At 38.2% G+C, this 20,707-nt stretch overlaps 1 protein-coding gene across 2 annotated transcripts in view; it reads right to left on the reverse strand.

The window, feature by feature from the left end:
* Positions 1-20,707, reverse strand: part of LOC106883248 (tyrosine-protein phosphatase non-receptor type 12-like) — an 80,214-nt gene that overhangs the window by 12,711 nt on the left and 46,796 nt on the right. For both annotated transcript variants that reach the window (XR_016243584.1, XM_014934181.3), the window contains exons 2-7: positions 8,366-8,474; positions 5,157-5,233; positions 3,016-3,150; positions 2,173-2,241; positions 1,086-1,294; positions 178-244 (exon numbers count right to left, since the gene is read on the reverse strand). Coding sequence is in view for 1 of the 2 variants with exons in the window: in XM_014934181.3 (XP_014789667.1) it covers positions 178-244; positions 1,086-1,294; positions 2,173-2,241; positions 3,016-3,150; positions 5,157-5,233; positions 8,366-8,474 (666 nt within the window). In the remaining variant the exon portion in view is untranslated. The remainder of the gene's footprint in view (positions 1-177; positions 245-1,085; positions 1,295-2,172; positions 2,242-3,015; positions 3,151-5,156; positions 5,234-8,365; positions 8,475-20,707) is intronic.

A 20,707-nucleotide genomic window follows, 5' to 3' on the forward strand; every position in this document is an offset into this window, starting at 1 on the left:
AGGGTAAGTTATGGAAGGGTAAATTATATGTGTCTGTGGTCAGATACATATAGTTAAAAACTGCAAAATTGCAGCCTCTCCTACTGAGTTATTTCTGATTCCTGTGTCAGCTGAGCTACATTTTCTAAGAGTAAATAAAAAGAGTGTACCAAAGATATCCTAATTTTTAATACTCACATTTGATTTCAGCAGATTCTGAGCATAATCTATGGCACAAATAGTTCCGGTTCGTCCACAGCCAGCACTAAAAGCAAGAAAAAGAGAAAGCACAGATCAAAGTCACTGTAGACAATATATCATAGAAACAGCATTTTAAGTGAAGAAGAAGTGGAAGAAGAAAGTGTCAAAGAACAGAAAGATAGATATGCTTCATGCATCATCATGTCTTTTAATCTCTTTCAGTCATTCACATGTCAAATTAATATTACTATCATTAACCACTTTAAATTATTTCCTAATTAAAAGAAAAAATACAAAAAACAAAGAGCAAGTAATCTGGGAGCCCCAGCTTCAAGGTGGCCTTTTCATTCCCTCATTAACTGGGTTAACTTTATATCCTCCACAAATAGAGCTTAATTTTACTAGCTCCACCGAAAAGGTATATTTCAGAGTTCACCTTAGAGGTTTTGGATTTCAGGAATACCTCTCAAATAAGTATTAGCAACAAGGGTTGCAATTTTGCAATTGATAAGTCCCTAAATCCCCTGGAGGTCTTTGCGGTGCTGCAGCCATGCAACGTATTTAGAATGAGAAAGCCTGATGGAGCCCATCCCTCTCCAGGCTAAATTCATTTCTACAGCTGAGTGGACTGGAGCAACATGAAATAAAGTGTTTTGCTCAAGAACACAATGCATTGCCCCAGTCCAGGAATTGAAACCACAATCTTACAATCATGAGCCCAACACCCTAACCACTAAGCCATGTGTCCCCACGGTTACAGTTTAGGCCCCACCAACTGTGGTTTAATTCGAGGATTTGTCAACAGGTGTTGCATTTTAAACCTCAGTAAAAGGGGTTACTTTTCAAGCTAAAATGCCTGTGTGTTTTGATCACTGGCTCATGGAAGTCGAACAAATATTAGTTACCTGCAATGGACAACCACTGGAACATGTGGCCTCACTCGTTCTCCTAACATCTGGATGGTCTGCAAGATAGAAGTTTGGTCCTCAACATCTGGCACACCATGGTCAGGCCATTCAGCGAGATGAAGTTGGGTGATATGTTGTACAGTGTCCCCTTGTGTAGCGGTCATCTGGCGCACAATGAAGTCGGATGAGTGCTTGATTTCATTGACCTGAGGATTAACAAACAACAACAAGATGAAGGGGCTGTGAGCCTTTGGCAAATGTCTGTATGTGGAAACTTGCTTGGCTGCACCTGTAACAGTTGAACTCATACAGGTGTATACTTACCTGATCTATACTATAAATATAGAAAGACACAGAGTTACACATTCAGAGAAAGAAAAGATCAGGCAGAGACAAATGTACACATACACCACTGTACATATATACTCCTGATTGAGTAGTTTTATGCTCAAAGCATTCAAGTGTGACTAACAATCCTAAGATGTTTTTTTAGTTTTTAAGGAGCAGATTATTTAAAACTACAGCATGTTCTTCATTTCAGATAGTAAAGTTTGATAAGTAGTAATTTAGGCACTACTTCTAACAGGTGAAGTGACCATTTTGAAACTCCCTCATAAATAAAAATAAATGTGCCCTTTTAAAGCCTAGCCAGGTTCATGGGCCTGGTCTCCCGGTTTCAATGGCGTATGTGTTCCCCAGCTGGACGGGACGCCAGTCCATTGCAGCATTACTCATTTTTGCCAGCTGAGTGGACTGGAGCAACGTGAAATGAAGTGTTTTGCTCAAGAACACAATGTGTCGCCTGGTCCAGAAATCGAAACCACAATCTTACGATCATGATGCTGACACCCTAACCACTAAGCCACGTGCCTCCACGAAGCTCCCTCATAGGCTTAGTTAATTCTTATTTTATTAGATGGAATGCTCTAGAATAGCATTAAGGTTTTAGTGTGTTGGGTTAACAATTTGATAACGTTTGCATTTTCTCTCCACTTAATGTTGATTACCACAAAGTATTCCATCCAATGCGAAATGATTCAATGAATCCATTTCCCTTAGCCAAGACAGAGGAGACAGTACTTACCAATTTAACTTCAATGTTGCCAAATAACTTGGTTTCACTGTCTTTAGGCCAATATCGCTCACATTTTGGCTGTAAAGAAAGAAAGAGAGGAAACTGACTGAAATTTTAATGATGAAAAGGATGATGGGCAGACAGAATGAAGAAATGAATCCAGAGAAGATGAGAAATCAAGGGATTAGATAAGGATCAAAGTTAGTTATGTCATTTCTTCCACACCATTTTACATTCGTTTTTCCATGCTTGCGTGGGTCAGATGGGATTTGTTGAGGCAAATTTTCTACACCTGTCACTTTCACTCCTTTCCAGGCAAGGTAATTTTCCCCATGGATGACTGGAAATGAACAACATTGCTTTTTATGACGGTGGTGCTTGTTTACAACCATCATGTGATGTCAAGAGAAGGGTATGTGTACACAAACACACAAATATGCATGCACATTTACTAGTTTCCATCTAGCAAATCCACTCACAAGGCTTCGGTCAGTCTGAATCTATTAGAAGAATACACTTGCCTTAGGTGCTGTGCAGTAAGACTGAACTAAAGACCATATGGTTGGAAAGCAAACTTCCGAACCAGACAACCATGCTTGCATCTGTAGGACTAGATATTTGCAACACCAATTCTCTCATCTCATTTTCATACAAGCAAGATAAGCATGCTGATAGCAAGGACACAGAGAACTGCCTTCAAAAACACCAAATTCAAAAGCTCCCAAAACAAGGAGTAGCTTACCATTCACGTTGGGTAGTTGAGTGGAGTTCAATGAAAATGTTCCTGATTTTAGCACCTTACTCATGCAACAACAACAACAATATAGAACAGAGATTGGAATTTTACTTTACCTTGTTACCTTCTTCTTCCTTACAGCCCATCACAACAGTTTCAACATCTAGTTCCATTATCATTCGCCAAAAATCTGCAACTGTGTTGGGTAATGGTCCTTGGCAGGCAATATATCCATGGCCACTAACTGCAGACTAGAAGAATCCAAACACAACAAATTCCTGAATGTCTAACTAAAACAACATGATTAGTTATAGGTAAATATTCTGCTAAGATATTAGTGTAACTACTATTAGACATTGTAAGCACCAATTTTAGATAGAAAACTGCAGCAATACCATCTTTTGTTGTTCACTTTTCAGCACGAGTCAAACGGAATTTATTGAAGGGGTTTTCTATAACACACTATGTTGTCCCTAACCCTCAGTCTAAAAAAAGCCCAAAATATTTATAGGCACCGACCTTCTTTAATTTAAGAATCAAAATTTTATACATATATAGGCTTGGCGATGCAATCAGAAAAAGCGGAACTCAAAACATAAGTATATATATATATTTTTTATTATTTGGCAGAAGTAAGAGAATGACTCAAAGCCTAAGTGTTTCATATGTTAGTGATATGATAAGTGCTAACACTCAAAACTCTTGACCTTTGAGTCACACTGTTACTTCTGCTGAATAGCAATAACATACACACACACTCACAAATTTCTCCGAGTTGGATTTAAATCTTACTTTATATGTACACCCAGAACCATGCTAATAGCTTAGGAGTGAAATTTAGGATTTCTTGGTTTTCTGTGAATTGATTTTGGTAAAATTTTTCCCAACTGGTTTGCACATTATGGCAGAACCATTGTTATGTTTTCATTATTCTGTGTAACGTCCTTTCTTCTTTATTTCAGATTCTTCAGTTTTTGGGTGAAACATGCCAATACCGTCTCTCCTCTCTCAGAACAATGGGACATGGAAAAGGGCTTAACGATGAAGTCTGTGATCATCAAAGAAAGTGCTAAAGGCACCTATCTTCATGTCATTGTGGAGAAGTTAGGTTATCATGTGGACAAGGTTAGATGATTCCTGAAGGACACACACACACAGAAGCACATACATGGCTATCTGGTAAGAAGTTTGCATCCCAACCACATGGTTCTAGGTTCAGTCTCTGTGTGAGTTTTGGGCAAGTGTCTTTTACTATAGCCTCAGGCTGACCAAAGCCCTGTGAGTGGATTTGGAAGACAGGAACTGAAAGAAGCCTGTTGTATAAATATATATGTGCATGTCTTTGTTTGTTCCTCCCTCACAACTTCAAAACCAGTGTTGGTGTGTTTACATCCCAATAACTCAGCAGTTCAACAAAAGAGACTGATAGAATAAGTACTAGGCTTAAAAACGAAGAAGTAAGTCTTGCGGGTGATTTGTTTGACTAAAACCCTTCAAGGTGGTGCTCCAGCATGGCTGCAGTCAAACACCTGAAACAAGTAAAAGAATATATATATATATATATATATATATATATATATATATATATATATATATATATATATATGTTCTTTTCTTTTCTTTTACTTGTTTCAATCATTTGACTGCGGCCATGCTGCAGCACTGCTTTTAGTCAAACAAATTGACCCCCAGGGTCACATACACGTATATATACATATATATATACATGTATATATACACATATACGTATATATACATACATACATACATACATATATACATACATGTATATGTATATACATATATATATATATATACATCTAATATAAGATCTGAATCCAGCTCTGAGAAATTTCTTTTTATTACCAAGCCTATTTCACATAGTATTATCACAAACAATATTTTACTAACTGCTTTTTTCCCACCTGGCATGGGTTGAACAACTCTGCAATATAGTACATCTCCCATTATTTTCACATCAAGCTATTTCCATTTCTGAAGACTTTCCAATATTCTTGGATTTGACCTGACTACTTCTCAAGTAAAAGTTATGAGAGGTAGTGGCATTATTATTTTCAAAATTAATTTAAATGCATTATCTAACGAATTCATTAGAAATATGAGAACAAAAGCGTAAAACTGTAAATATCAGATTAAACATTATAGAATCACAAACTGTCATACTCACCCCCATATATTCCAATAAAATATTTCCTAAAATTGAGGATTACAAAAGAGATTAAGAAGGGGTACTTACTTGGATATAGTTAGCATTAATGTAATCCGAGCCAGGTACATTTGGGATGGATTTTAACTTCACCCGGGTGGCATCATCTAGTGGCAAAAATGATAATAAAAAGGAATTGGTTGTATAGAAACTTAAAAATGAAGAAACAGAAACACAAATGTTGTCTTAGCTGAGAAGAAATGGTGCTCATCTCTGATTTCTTGATGTTAAGGGAATAAGAAATAATAACAAACTTGAATAGGATTCTAAGTTACTTGAGTTAATCTGATATCTTTTTGTAAGTACTGTACATACAGATAGTGGAGGCGCAATGGCCCAGTGGTTAGGGCAGCGGACTCGCGGTCATAGGATCGCGGTTTCGATTCCCAGACCGGGCGTTGTGAGTGTTTATTGAGCGAAAACACCTAAACCCCACGAGGCTCCGGCAGGGGATGGAAACGAACCCTGCTGTACTGTCTCACCATAACTTTCTCTCACTCTTACTTCCTGTTTCTGTTGTGCCTGTAATTCAAAGGGCCAGCCTCTCAATGATTAGCCAGAGATGATTTTTAAAATGAGAGTATCTGCAAAACTCGACTGCTCTCCCAAATGAGAATACTAAAAATGAACCCGACTGCTCTCAAAAGTTAAGTAAAAAAAACCCAGAAAAAATAAAAAATAAATCCAGAGTCCTCGTCCGGTACCAGATCGATCCCAAAATCTAATCAGTTTGTGCCAGTCATGAGGACAAACATCTGTGAAAGTTTCATCTGAATGTACTTTTTAGCACGAGACACACACAGAAATATGCACACACAGAGAAAGAAAGTCATTAAAGTTTATTAATTAAGGATGATTGACAAACACTTTCTTCTGTCTTAATATGCATAATGAGGAATATGCCCACACACCTCTCTTATTCTCTCATAATACTCTCTCTCTCTCTCTCTCTCTCTCTCTCTCTCACATACTTTTTCTCTCACACAGCCTTCCTTTCTCCCCACCCCACTTTCTCTCTCTCTCTCACCCAAGACAGTTTCATGACTACTACTGCTGCAGTGATGGTAATATCCTCACTTGCTCTACAATGACACCACCACCACCACCAACTACAATGACAACAGTAGTGCGGGCCACCCCACTGATGACAACTGCACCATTACCACCTACTACTACTACTTCTACTACAGTGACAACAATAGCGCTACCATGCCACTGGTGACAACTGCACCACCACCACCACCACCACCACCACATGGATGACAGCTTTCTAAACAGCACAGTGGTAGCAATACAAGAAGAAAACTTATAAACAGTGGTCTGGTGATGGATGTAATTCAGTTAATTAGTCTAGTGACATTTTAGGGAAAACTGGGGAACAAACAGGAGAACTGGGTGGGGGGAGCAGGGTGGGGCGAAGATAGGTAGGTAGGTGAATAAGTGGGTGGGGGAGGTGGTGGGAGAGGTGACCAGTGCACTGGTAGTGGGAGGAGGAGAGACAGAAAGAGAGTTGTAGGAAAACAAGTGAGAAATGTGTGTGTGTATGTGTGTGTGTGCATACATGTGTATACTAACATAACATACACACATACACCAATACCAATGTGCACAGACACCAGCATATCAATATCATCTTATACATATAACATCATACACACACACACACACACACACACACACACACAGCCAATGTCAACACCATTTCTTTGTTTCACACACATGCCAATCACACCAATATCATCACTATCTTCTTTCTCACACACACATGAAGGGCTTCATTTAGTTTCTATCTACCAAATCCATTGACAAAATTTTGGCTGGCCCAAGGCCATAATAGAAGATATTTGCCCAAGGTGGCACACAGTGGGACTAAACCCAGGATCCTGTGGTTAGGAAGCAAACTTCTTACCACACAACTGCACCTACACCTATAACTGACAAATTTATAAAAAAATTTTTTAAATCTCCCACCTCAAGTGAAGTAGATATACCTGGCAAGAACCCAAAATGAGCAGTGCTAGTGCCACCTGACTGGCAACACATAAAAGCACTCACTACACCCCCAGAGTAGTTGGCATTAGGAAGGGCACTCAGTTGTAGAAACCTAGCCAAATCAGATTAGATTCTGGTGCAGCTTCCCGGCTTGCTAGTCCTCAGTCAAACTGTCCAACCCATGCCAGCATAGAAAGCACCATTTAATGGTGATGATTACATATATGTAATCACACACACATATATATATATTTTAAAGTCTGGTACTTATCCTATCAATTTCTTTTACACTGGACTGCTGAGCTTTAGGAACATAAACAAACCAACATCCTATTGTGAAGCAGTGACGGGGGACAAACATAAGCACAAAGAGACACACACACACACATGTGCATGTGTGTGACAGGCTTCGACACAGTTTCAATTTACCAAATTCATTCACAAGGCATCAGTCTGCCTAGGGCTATAGCAGAAGACACCTGTCCAAGGTGCCACACTGGGACTGAACCTGAAACCACTGAGTTGTAAAGTGAGCTTTTTAATCACACATTCATGCCTGTGCCTGTTTATTATTTGTAAATTATCAATTTAATGAAATAATTGATTATGTTTAAATTGGTTTTATTGCTTCTTATTAATTTCTCATGCCAAATTTCATCAGTGAGAACATAACCACTATTTATAATTAGCCTTTTAATGATTCTTCATTTAACGATGGGATATTTAGAAGAAACTAAATCAAGGTGTTCCTTGTATTTCATTCTCAAAATTTTATTGAATTTATATCATTAGTTATCTTCCTTGCTTGTTTTAAGATTTCAAACACCTCTAGAAGGAGTTTGTATTTGCTAATCACATGGATAAACTCAGTTTTCTCAATCATGCTACATATGTCAGACCCTGCAGTATTTGTATTGAGTGCTGGTAGCATGAAAAAAGTACCTGGTACACAATGTAAAGTGACTGGTGTGAGGAAGGGCATTTAACTTTGGAAAATGTGCTGAAGGTGACACTGGGGCTCAACACAGCCCTGTAGCTTAACGGATCCTGTGAAACTGTCCAACCCATGCTAGCATGGAAAACAGATTAAAAAATGATGATGTTATGCTGAGTTATATTTACTCAGTCTTATTACCGAGAGAAAACGAGAAGAGAGAGAGAGAGAGAGAGAGAATATGAAAAACTGTAATTGTCTGATTGAGAAAGAGGAACAACGAAAGGGAGGAAAGAACAACAGTGCCACTTACATGGTATGATGTCTTTATATCTGTTCTTTTTGATGTTAAAGATCTGTTTGCCTTCTTCAGCCGGATATGTGTCCTCTTCCTTGTCTTTGATTCCTTGCAGACGCAATTCCTGTAAAGACAGCAGAAAAATTTCATTAACTTTCAATGAGCAAGAGTAGCGACAATGCCATGAAAAATAATCTTTTTACAGGTATGCATGTATTATTATTATTATTATTATTACTATTACTATTAATAAGCTGGCAGATTCGTTAGCAGCATTTCATCTGTTTTTACATTCTGAGTTCAAAATGCTGTCGGGGTTGACAGCCTTTCATCCTTTCAGGGTCAATAAAATAAATACAAGTTGAACATTGGCGTCGATTTAATCGACTTATCCCCTTCTCGAAATTGCTGGCCTTGTGCCAAAATTCGAAACCATTATCATCACTATTATTATTATTGTTATTATTATAAGGTGGTGAGTTGGCAGAATTGTTAGCATGCCAATCAAAATGCTTAGCGGCATTTTATCTGTATTTACGTTTTGAGGTCAAATTTCAGCACAAGAGCAAATGAAGGAGGAGACATGATAACAAATTAGAAAAGTGTGAGGATTTTACAGAATGAAATTTAAAAAAAAAAAACAAAACAGGTATGAAAAAATGGAAGAAAAACAGTGAAAAACAAAACAAAAATGCATTACAATAGTGAGGCAACAGTCTGGGGTTATTCAAAGAACTCTACAGACAGTGAATTCCCTTGCTGGCAAAGGTAAGATCTTACTCTCAGGTACTTGCTCAGAGCAGATCTATTTACACAGGTCATACTTGACACTCCCACCACCTTTCAGTAAATTTACTAGAATACAAAAACACTTCTTTTTCACCTTCAAATGGTACTTGAAAAAAAAAAAAAAAAAAAAAAAAAAAGGATGAAATTGATGCAGGATTGGCCAAAGAGTAGTCCATCTTCATTCCTTTCAATCCTAGTCACAAATAACTTTTTACATCATAGCAACCAGACAAAGGAAAACTGCCTGCCCTTCTTGACCAATGGAAAGAAAGGATGGAAGGCAGAGTTGACCTCAGTGGAATTTAAACTTACAACATTGCAACCTGCGAAATACCACTAAGCATTTCGTCCAGCATGCTATTCTGCCAGCTCACCGCCTTAATAATAATAATAATAATAATAATAATAATAATAATAATAATAATAATGGTAAGTGCTTGGACACTGCATGAATTGTGTGTAAGATGATCTTGCTGCTCTGCACACATCACAAACAGGTCTGGCTGACAATAATAATGACTAGCTGATGTTTATGATTATGATTAAACAATGATCACACATACAATATATATATATATATATATATATATATATATATATATATATATATATATTTGTATGCATTTCTGAATTGTAATGTATATTTAACTTGAGCTGAGGGTGTGCTAGAAGTAGAAATGCATTTGTATGGTTATAGGCAACTTCTCAAGCCCATTGGATTAAATATACATGTCCTGAATATATGAACATTTGATATTGTTGGTAGTACCGGTTTTGCTAAGTCTGGTGAGTACAGGAGTGTAATGGTGATACATCAGAGGGTACACAACACTAATACTAAATACATTTGTTGTGGAGGTGGAGAAAATGTACTAAATTATATATGTTGATCATATTCTTTTATTTATTTATGCTGTTATTTTTTTCATAAACATTCCTGGTTGGTTCAGCTGGAATGCGTTTATGCAAATTTAGATGTCAGCACATTGTTGGAGAAAGCATTTGGCTTTCCAGCCAAATAACCACCCAACTGTTAATGATTCACCTGCGATGCATAACTGGCTTTTGTCAGCCAAGCTCAAATAATTATCATAATAATAATAATGATAATAATAGTTATGTATTCTCAAGACAACAATGTACCTGATCAGAAAATTGGTTGCTGATTATACCTTGTCAATTAGAAAAATACACACGCACACGTATCATCAGCATCTTATATTTATAAAATGTGAAAGGCAGGAAATGAAATTCACAAGACTTCATTCAGAACCACTACGACCGTTTCAAATACTGTTGATGAGTTTTAAACAGCATACTAGAGAGAGAGAGAGAGAGAGAGAGAGAGAGAGAGAAAGAGAGAGAGAGAGAAAGAGAGAGAGAAAGAAAGAGAGAGAGAGAGAGAGAAAGAAAGAGAGAGAGAGAGAGAGAGAGAGAGAGAGAGATATAAAGAGAGTGTGTGTGTGTGTGTGTGTGTGTGTGTGTGTGTGAAGGTGCCTGGCTCAGTGGTTAGAACATCAAACTCACGATCATGAGGTAGTGAGTTCAATTCCTAGACCGGGCTGTGTGTTGTGTTCTTGAGCAAGACACTTTATTTGACATTGTTCTAGTTCACTCAGCTGTAGAAATGAGCCACAGCATCACTGGTGGGCATATGGTGTAGTGGTTAAGAGCGTGGGCTACTAACCCCAAGATTCCGAGTTCAATTCCAGGCAGTGACCTGAATAATAATAATAACCTCGACAGGTTCAAAATTTCCCCAAGACACCTGATGAAGGCTGGAGGGTATATCAGCTGAAACGTTGTGTTAACAACAAACAAGATGAGGACAAAGATCCTTCAAATGTAAATAATGAACATTTTCAATATCATAAAAAAATCTGTCTGATCATTCAAGATTTGGTGTGGAACTGGGTCTAACAACAATTTCATCTTTGCAGTGCTTCTTCCGTCCCAAGCCGTGTGAGCGACGGGGTCGATACCATGACACGCGGTCCAAACCGCAAAATATGGTTGTCGTTGATTGGATGGGTTGACCGACTCGAAGGGCTGTTCTTGTCTCTCTTTTCTGCCGACGGTTAGCTCCACGTCACCCGGTGCCCGATCGACTCTACACGGCCGGCGCGTCCCCGGACAGTAGATGACAAACGGCAGACATCAGGTCAGACACAGAATACAGTAGCAGAACCAGCAGTTGGTCAGAGCACTGTCACAACACAAAAACACTGGACAGATGGTGACAGCAGCATACAAGGATTAGCTCATATCAAGGAGCCCACAACAGCAACTAAGATCAAACTAGTCCAAGAACAATAAACTTCAAACTATTTCAATGTCTGTCATTCGTAGTAACGACATTTTTTGTTTACGATAAAAATAGGTATTTTTAATCAAAAATCTTAAACAAATTTCACTGATCTTTATAATAACAACTTTACAAAAAAAAGTATTGGATGATTCTTCAGAATAATATAAACTTGTTATTATTACTTGACATAAAAACTAACATTAATATATTGTAGGAATTGAATTTTTAAATTCCCACAATAAAAACAAATACACCAAGTTTTCCCATTGTCAGAGGTTACTGTACATAATACACCCTAATTACTTTTATATGCATCTATGTGTGGCTTCCAGCCACTAAATTTCATTCACAAGGAATCAGCCAGCCTGTTTGGTTAATGTTCGTGTTTGATAACAGCTCTGTCATTCTTATTCTAACAAAGACCAAGCATAAACATGCACACATATATAAATACACACACACACACACACACACACACACTGAATCTTAAAGCAGAATATGTCTCAGAATGAGTCATACAAACCTAGTTATAATAACCTAAAATTAGGTTATAAATAATAATAATGATAATAATGATGATAATAATAATGGAATAAAAAATAATCAAGCTAAGAAGTTATGTGTGTGTGGGGGGGGGGGAGAAAGAGTGCAGGAAATTTTAACCGGGGAAGCTGTTAGAATGTTCAAGATGTGAAAGGAATTGGTGCAGAGTGGACGGAAGCATCAAGAAGTTGGGGACATAACTATGGCACTTGTAACAGGAAAAGTATGGCATTGTGTGTGTGCATGCGCGGATGTGTGTGTGTGGGGGGGGGGGGGGGATGGAGTGGGGGACTTAAGTGTGAAAGGGTAAAATACGGAGATGGAAAGAGTTGCGAGTAAAAGATGGCAGGGGGAAAAGACAGGGAGATAAAAGTAGTGGAGAAATGGAGAGATAGGAAGAAAGAGGGCATGGTAAGACAATAGAAAAGAAATGACAAAAAAGAAATGAAGTGAGCATAAAAAAAAAGAGTGTGGGGGAGGGTGGGGGAAGACATATACATACATACACTCATACATATACACACACATGTAAAAAGACAAAAGAACTGTTTGAAAAACAATAATCATAGAGAGAAAAACAAAACATCACTGAGCAAGTTGGCATGAGAAAGGAGAGAGTTATGGCAGTGAATTCTTTCAAAATAAAGTTCTCTTTCTATCTTGCCCTCTTTCTCTCTCTCTCACACATATACATACATACACACACACACAGGACTAATAATAGATTGACCTTTAATTGGGGTTATTCAAGTGCTGGCTCTTAAGTTACTTAAGTTTCTCAAAATGCTTTAGAGTGCTGCACGTGGCTTTCAGCTAAGATACTTTCGCAATGTACCAAGGCCAAACCCCACGAAAAAGTGCAGTCAAGTTTAGCCTTTTGTGCACACAAACCAATGGGTTAGTCCACAATCAGTCCTGATTGAGTAGATCTATGATGAAAAACATGATTATAGTGTATGATATATTCAACTCTCCAAGACTGGTTTTCAACAAGTTTTTATACCATTCTTTTTATACCCTTTTTCGGTACTTTTTGGTTATCTCACCGGCTCAAAAATTGGGTTATCTCCCCCCTCGTTTTACAAGAAATATTGGTACTTTTGCTAACCTCCAACTGCTGGCCAATTTGTCCCAAAGTTCTTATCTCGACATAAAATTAATGAAACGAGTGTCATTTATCTTCCCCTTGATCTCTGACATCATCTGACAAACACCAACCAAGATGGTGTGAATCAGCCAAGCTTTACCTGCTAGCAATAGCAACCCAAATGCTTTTAAATCAGATCCCAGTGCTGGATGTTCAAGAACCAAATGAAGGGCAAATTTTCAATCCCAGGATCATCCCGATTCCAAAAAGGTATATGTCTATGTAGAGAAAATGTAGGATGAGATACAGAGATCCCAGACGGACAGACAGAATTTTGCTTTTATTATTATAGATGGCAATCTAACTATCATTTCAATTTTCCACAGCCACTCCAGTTTGACAATTACTGACCTGTTGTATAGTACATCCAGGAAAAGTAAAATAGAATCCAAACACAAAACAGAGAAACAGGATCCACTTCAAATAACAAAAACTGTCAATTTCAGGAAAGATGCATAAACTAGAAACAAACAATTGATAACCTAGAAACTTACCAATAAACATACACACACCTAATTGTATATATAAATTTACGCACACATTCACATACATATAGAGAATATATATGAATACACATTCACACATATCAATGAGGAATCAAGAGTCTTTTCTCCTAATGGAAGCCAATCATTTCAGACTCGTCCACTCTTCTATGGGATAATTGTCTCCAACACAAGTCGTATTCTGTCTCGTCAGAGTTTATCTCATGTCACATCTTGAGAGGAGCATGGGCATGGATGTGCGATTGAGAAGCTCGCTTTGCAACCACATGGTTTCAAGTTCAGTCCCATTCTATGGCATCTTTGCCAAGTGTCTTCTTCTATAGCCTCCGAGCCAACTAATGTCTCATCAGTGAATTTGGTAGTGAATTTAGCTACTCAACACCTGACACAAAGCTACCTCACTCTACTACTACTATTACTACTACTCAATTGAGAAGAGCTTTTTCTTTGTCTTGTATGTTTTTTTTGGTGACCTGACTGGTCCCAGTGCTACAATAAAAAGTACCCACAACATTCTGTAAAATGGTTGACATTAAGAAGGGCATCTAACTTTAGAAACAGACCCTAGACTTCAATGCAGTCCTCTGGCTCATCGGATGCTGTTGAACCATGTAGCCCAAGCCAGCATGGAAGATGGACATCATAAGAAGACTTCACTGCCCAATGCTTCCTTTTCTTAAGATGCGAGTTTGTGATCAGAAAAAATTTGGTTTCAAATATCCAACAGATCAGGGGTTCTCAACTGTTTTTCATTTATGGAGCCCTTCGATTACGATTTTATTCTGGCAGAACCCCGTAGCCATTCAATGTTTAAAAACTGGTTTTATAGAAATTTCTTCGAAAATTCCTGTTGCGTTTTCTGCACATTAACTTGTTTAGGTTGAGCTATGTAAAATGTTAGAGAAAGAAACCTGTTTCTTGCAATACATACCAATACATAACCTAAAACAACATTTTTTCAGGGGCCCTTAATATACTATTGTAGATCCCCAATTTACTGTTTTGTTGCGTGGACCCCTAAGAATTTTACATAGATCCTCGGGGCCATATGGACCCTGGTTGAAAATCACTGCAGTAGATAAACCAATCAAGCAGAGACCACCTGACTGGCTCAAAAACAGTAATCAAGAGCGAAGACTGCACAAGCTGGTCACAACCAATGTGGTCACTCGGTCAACATGCTAGAAATAACAACCAAATCTCCCTCAAATCACATCCTAGTGGGTTTAAACAGAGAAAAAAAACCCCCAAATAAAACGAGAGAGGGTAACAAAAAGTATATATAGTATAATGTGTGTCTGGAAGAAGCCAGGATTTCCTCAGATGGAACATCTTTGATCAGTCAGGGCTGCCCTGCTGCTAAATCACTTTGAAATAAGGGAAATTGAGACTGAATTGAGAGTGAAAGAAAAAGGTATGTAGGTATGTATGTATGTATGTATGTATGTGTAAACGTGCATTTATGGACACACACACACACAAGTATGTATGTAAGGAAAAAGTGAGAGAGAAAGAGACAATGAGTATGTATGTGTGTGTGTACAATATGAATAGACAATATAACTGTAAGAGAAAGACAGAGTGGAAGGAATATGTAAAGTTTTCTTTATGTAATGCATACAATTGTAAATAAACATGGACAGAAAGAGAAGTATGTAGTTGAGAGAGTGAAAGAGAGAGGCAGGCAGGCAGATAGAGGGGGAGGTACTTCTGTAGCATTAGCATTATTTCTATAATAAAATTAGGGATGAGGGTGAGGGTGAGTTATATGATGGAAGGAGAATAAGAGAGAGAGAGAGTAATTAATATCAAAGGGGAGAATAGATGTTAGGAAAAGGAAGGAAAGGAGAAAAAAAAATGGAGCAGATGAGGAAAGGGAAAAGTAGTAAGAGTTAAGAATCAATGAAAGTGGGAGGGAGAAGAAACAGCTGGTGGGGTGGGGAAGCAAAAAGCAAAGAGAAAGGTGTTGAATGGAAGTGGGGAAAGTAGAAGATACATCCCCAGAAGGAGGTAGTTGTAGGTAGAGGAAAGAAGTGTATAAAAGAAACCATTGATAAAAAGCGTTTTTTCCTTCCTCCTCCATCACTCTCTCTTTCACGCACACACTATTCCCTCCTTCTCCTCCCCCCCCTCATGCCTGCCATGATTCTGCAACGTTTTTAGTATCCCCCCTCCACCTTCCATTCTAATCTATCCTTTACAGTCAACTGCTCAGCCATGAAAGCGGAGGTTGTCAGCTTGTTTGCTTTGATGAGGATAATGATGATAACAGAAGTTGCTTTGTTAATATACATAAGAGTGGGCTGGCCTATAAGAGTATCAAGAAAATTAGGAGAGGGAGGAAGAATGAGAGAAATGGTGGGAGTGGGTGGGGTGGATTGGAGAGAGAGAGAGGGAGAATTAGGTCAGCTGGAAAGTCCATTTGTTGTTATTGCCATTGTTTAGCCACAGGTTGGCTTGAAGGAGCAGACCTATGATCAATAGCATTCCAGCCATGCCAATCCCTGTTGTTTTATTTTATCCCAAGAATCTATCAAGGACTTGATTATTTAATGTGCCATTCTGTTTTTAAGATACAAGGGTGCAATACGAGGGAAATTTTATTACTATAGCCTCGAAAAAAGGGAGAGAAAAACCCCCCAAAAAACAAAAGGACTCAATACTGTTAGAGTGGGTACATGATAGTTACTCACCTGCTACTGCACAGTTTCACAAATGTAGATTGTAATAAAAATCCACACTGGTAAAACTGTGCGGTAATGGATAAATAACCTATTATACTGTATAACACACATATCTTACAACACAACACCTTCCTTCTTCACTGGACCCTAGGGTACTTTCAAATTAGCTGAATAGTTGGTGCTCCATCAGTTATTACTCAAGTTATTCCGGGTAGTATATATGCTTTACTCTTGACCCATCAAAAACAACTAGACAAGTGACTGAAACCATTCTTTCAGGCATGTGCCTTTACAATTTCCACCCAACAAAAACCCCATTGTTCCAAGTAGTTTAACTCATAGCAACTGTGGCATTTCATCTGGGGGAAATCCCTATATCCCTTTGGCATTCAGAATATTTATTTACACTGATTTGATTTAGTCATGCATTTAACTTTGTGGCTTTGAGATTTCAATGATGTCATTGTTTATTTTTATAAAAATATTGTAAGGTAAGCATGAGATGCTGGATCTGCCCAGTTTGAAGATTAAACAGGCACACTATTTTGGCCAAATACGGCTGGTTTAATTAAATGCTAAAGGGTTAAATATGATAATATGAAACGAAACTGCTCTGGAAGTAAACAAAGAATACAATATTTTACAGATTTTGCTGCTTGTTGGCATTGTGTAGTCACCCCACTTCTGAAATAAACTTGAAATAGCTAGGTAGAAGCATATATAAATAATGTAAAATCTATTTGCTGATATGAAATTGTGCTGCACAAGTAGAATAAAATTCAAATATTGTTTGTGTGTGTATGTGCGTGTATGTCTAAGATAGCAAGCTGGCAGAATTGTTAGCATGCCAGACAAAATGCTTAGCAGTATTTCATCCATCATTGCATTCTGAGTTCAAATTCTGCTGTGGTCGACTTTACCTTTCATTCTTTTTTTTTGGGGGGGGGGGGGTCATTAAAATAAGTACCAGTTTCAGTAGTAGAAAGTGTGTGTGTGTGTGTGTGTGTGTGTGTGTGTGTGTGTGTGTGTGTGTGTGTGTGTGTGTGTATTCATTATTGATACTATGACCGGTTGGTCTGTGCTTTTGAAGACCTCTAGAATACAAAAGCCTTTACTTCAAAGACAAAGAAAAGTTGACAAAGAGAACAGGATCTACCCATCCCATTTATGTTAGTATGGAAAACACAGTAATTAACAAACACATGTATATATATATATATATATATATATATATATATATATATATATATACACACATATATATACACACGCACACACACACACACGCATTTCTATTTCAAATAGCTGGGTGTGATTTGGAGATCTGACTGCTATTTCATGCATGTTGAGTGACCACTCTGAGGTCCCATGATTACATTAATTGTTTAACGTTTGCGATCTGACTGCTATTTCTAGCAGATCCAGTATCCACATAAAAGTTCTCTCATTAAACTCAAACTAATTGTGATTGTTTATTTAGATGACAGAACAACTGGAAAAGAAAGAAAAGTAAACATCTAAACTGATTGGTCAGAAGTATGTCAGAGCGAGAGAGTGAAGTGCTCAACATTTTGTGACTGGCTGCTGACAGAAGAAAGTCATTGATAAGTAATTCTGATTGCATCCTATCAACTAAAAATCGTGAATGCAACGCAATTCTATTTCAAAATATTAGTTTCCAATATTCTTGCAGACAGAGCTTCATATTCAAACATTCATTGACCATACCTAAAAGAATTCATTAAAAGGAAGCCAAGTGAGATCGTTGCCAGGGCCCCTGGACTGGCTCTTGTGCGGGTGGCACATAAGGTGTACCATCCTGAGCGTGACCGTTGCCAGTACTGCCTGACTGGCCTTGTAGGGTTTTCGAGCGAGATCGTTGCCAGTGCCCCTGGACTGGCTCTTGTGCGGGTGGCACATAAAAGACACCATTTCGAGCGTGGCCGTTTTCGTGCGGGTGACACGTAAAAGCACCCACTACACTCTCTGAGTGGTTGGCGTTAGGAAGGGCATCCAGCTGTAGAAACTCTGCCAAATTAGATTGGAGCCTGGTGTAGCCATCTGGTTGCACCAGTCCTCAGTCAAATCGTCCAACCCATGCTAGCATGGAAAGCGGACGTTAAACGATGATGATGATGATGATGAATGCAAAGAGTCAAGGAAGCATGGCTGTGTGGTTAAGAAGCTTGCTTTGCAACCATGTGGTTTCAGGTTCAGTCCTACTGTAGCTCCTAGGTTGACCAATGCCTTAGCCTGTTGTATGTATGTGTGTGTATATTGATAGAAATGGCAAGACAACAAAAGAACGAAGGAGAGTATATTTTAGATTAAAAAAGAACTTTGCTTATCTTAACTTTGACAAATAAAAGAAGTATAAAAAAACTGCATTATTTAAAGATGACCCAATATATATATATATATACACACATACATGTATGTATATGTGTGAGTGCCTTTGTATTTGTGTATGTTCCTCCTATCACTTGACAACCAATGTTTGCTTGTGCACATCCCCATAACTAAATGGTTCATTGGGAGTCAATTTGAAGGTTTCAAAATAGACACTCATGAGGTAGATTGAACCTGGTGGCCTTGGGATTTCAAAGCAAAGCTTCTTAACTACATGACTGCATGGCTAAGAAGGTCATCTTGCAACCATGTGGGTTTGGGTTCAGTCCCACTGTATGGCACATTGGGTAAGTGTCTTCTATAACTCTGGACAGACCAATGCCTTGCGAGGGAGTTTGGTTGATGAAGACTGTGTAGAGAAAGGGGGTCTTTGAACTTGCTTCTCTCACTGGTTTGTTTACTTCTCCAGTGCTTAATAGTTTGGTGGAAAAGATTGATAGAATAAATATCAGACTTATAAAAAAAAGAGTAGTACAGGGGTTGAGTCTCTACTGTGGGAAGCACTTGGACCAGGTTTCCAGTTAGAGAATAAATGGTTTGAAATTTTGGCATAAGTCCAGCAATTTTAAGGGAAGCGGGTTAAGTTGACTACGTCAACACCAGTGATCAACTTGTCTTTCTGACCTGTAAGTATGAAAGGTAAAGTGGAACTTTGGCAGAATTTGAGTCTGGAATGTAAAGAGCTGGAAGAAATGCTGCTAAGCATTTTGTCCAATATGCTAATAATTCCAACAGCTTACCATCTTCAATGAGACAATAAATAATTTCGTTTATTGTATTTGGTTTGCAAGATTCTTGATGTGAACTCATCTGTTGAAATACATTTTGTTGTTTTTCTTGGGTGGGTCATTGTGTCAAAAAAAAAAACAACAACATAAACACTGATCCTGTTTCACTTCTTTATTTTTATTACTCAGTTAATCAGTTAGATGGTTAACTAATTTGTTAATAAAAATGTCATGAAACAGAATCATTGCACGTTTTAATTATTGGCATAAAGACCCTCCAGAGACGCAACAAGATAAAATAGCTTGATATTTCAATATACTCTATTCTACAGAGGAAACCAAACAAACCTGGGCTGCTCCTTCTCCCTCTTCTTTCTAGCCTTAAAGACCATGCTAGATATCACGGATATTATCCTTGCTTCCGTCTGATTGAGCCATAAGCAAAAAGCTGAATGACATAACTATCCCATTGCTATGTAGTGCAGTGATGATATACAGTATATTGGCAAAACAGTACAGTAGTATTTATTTAATTATCACGCAACTAGGGCAAGGCAGGGTGGTGTCTCTCATTTGAACCTAATTTCGTGATGGTGTTCATTTTTTGAAGGACATTTTGTTAAATAGGTCGAGTGTTTGACTGTGATTTCATGGCTTTCTAAATCTTTATGTGTGCATGTGTGTGTGAATATGCATGTGCATGTGCACGTGTGTGTGTGTGTGTGTGTGTGTGTGCATGATTAAATGCAGTGTTTACATTTCTCAGTTTATAAGGTACATGTGATTCGTTTTATGCAGTTAGCATACATATACCATGTGTAGTTGAAAGAAAATACTGAGCGTGTGTGTGTGTGTGTGTGTGTATGCATGCACATATACTTTCAAAAGCATATGTGGGCGTGCACTTCTAAACACATGCTTGTGGCATGGTGGTGGTGATGGTGGTGGTGGTGGTGGTGGTGAGTGCTGGAAATGGAGAAGGGATGTAAAAGAAAGAGAAAGAGAAAAAAGAGATGCAGTTTGAAGGGAAATAATGTAATTAGTTATGTTTGTCAGCCTTCCCACATCATCCAGATACAACTGACAACGCATCAACAAAAACCCACTGCACACACACCCACACTACTCCATCCATCCACCCACTCCTACTCCAGAACACTTTCCTTAGGTCAAAGGTCATTCTTGTAGAATTGACGGCAGGTGATGTGGAACAAGAAATAAAGGCAGGTGCTCATAAAACTACATG

This window comes from Octopus bimaculoides, chromosome 11 (assembly GCF_046866305.1).
Source record: "Octopus bimaculoides isolate indiv1 chromosome 11, ASM4686630v1, whole genome shotgun sequence".
NCBI lineage: Eukaryota > Metazoa > Mollusca > Cephalopoda > Octopoda > Octopodidae > Octopus > Octopus bimaculoides.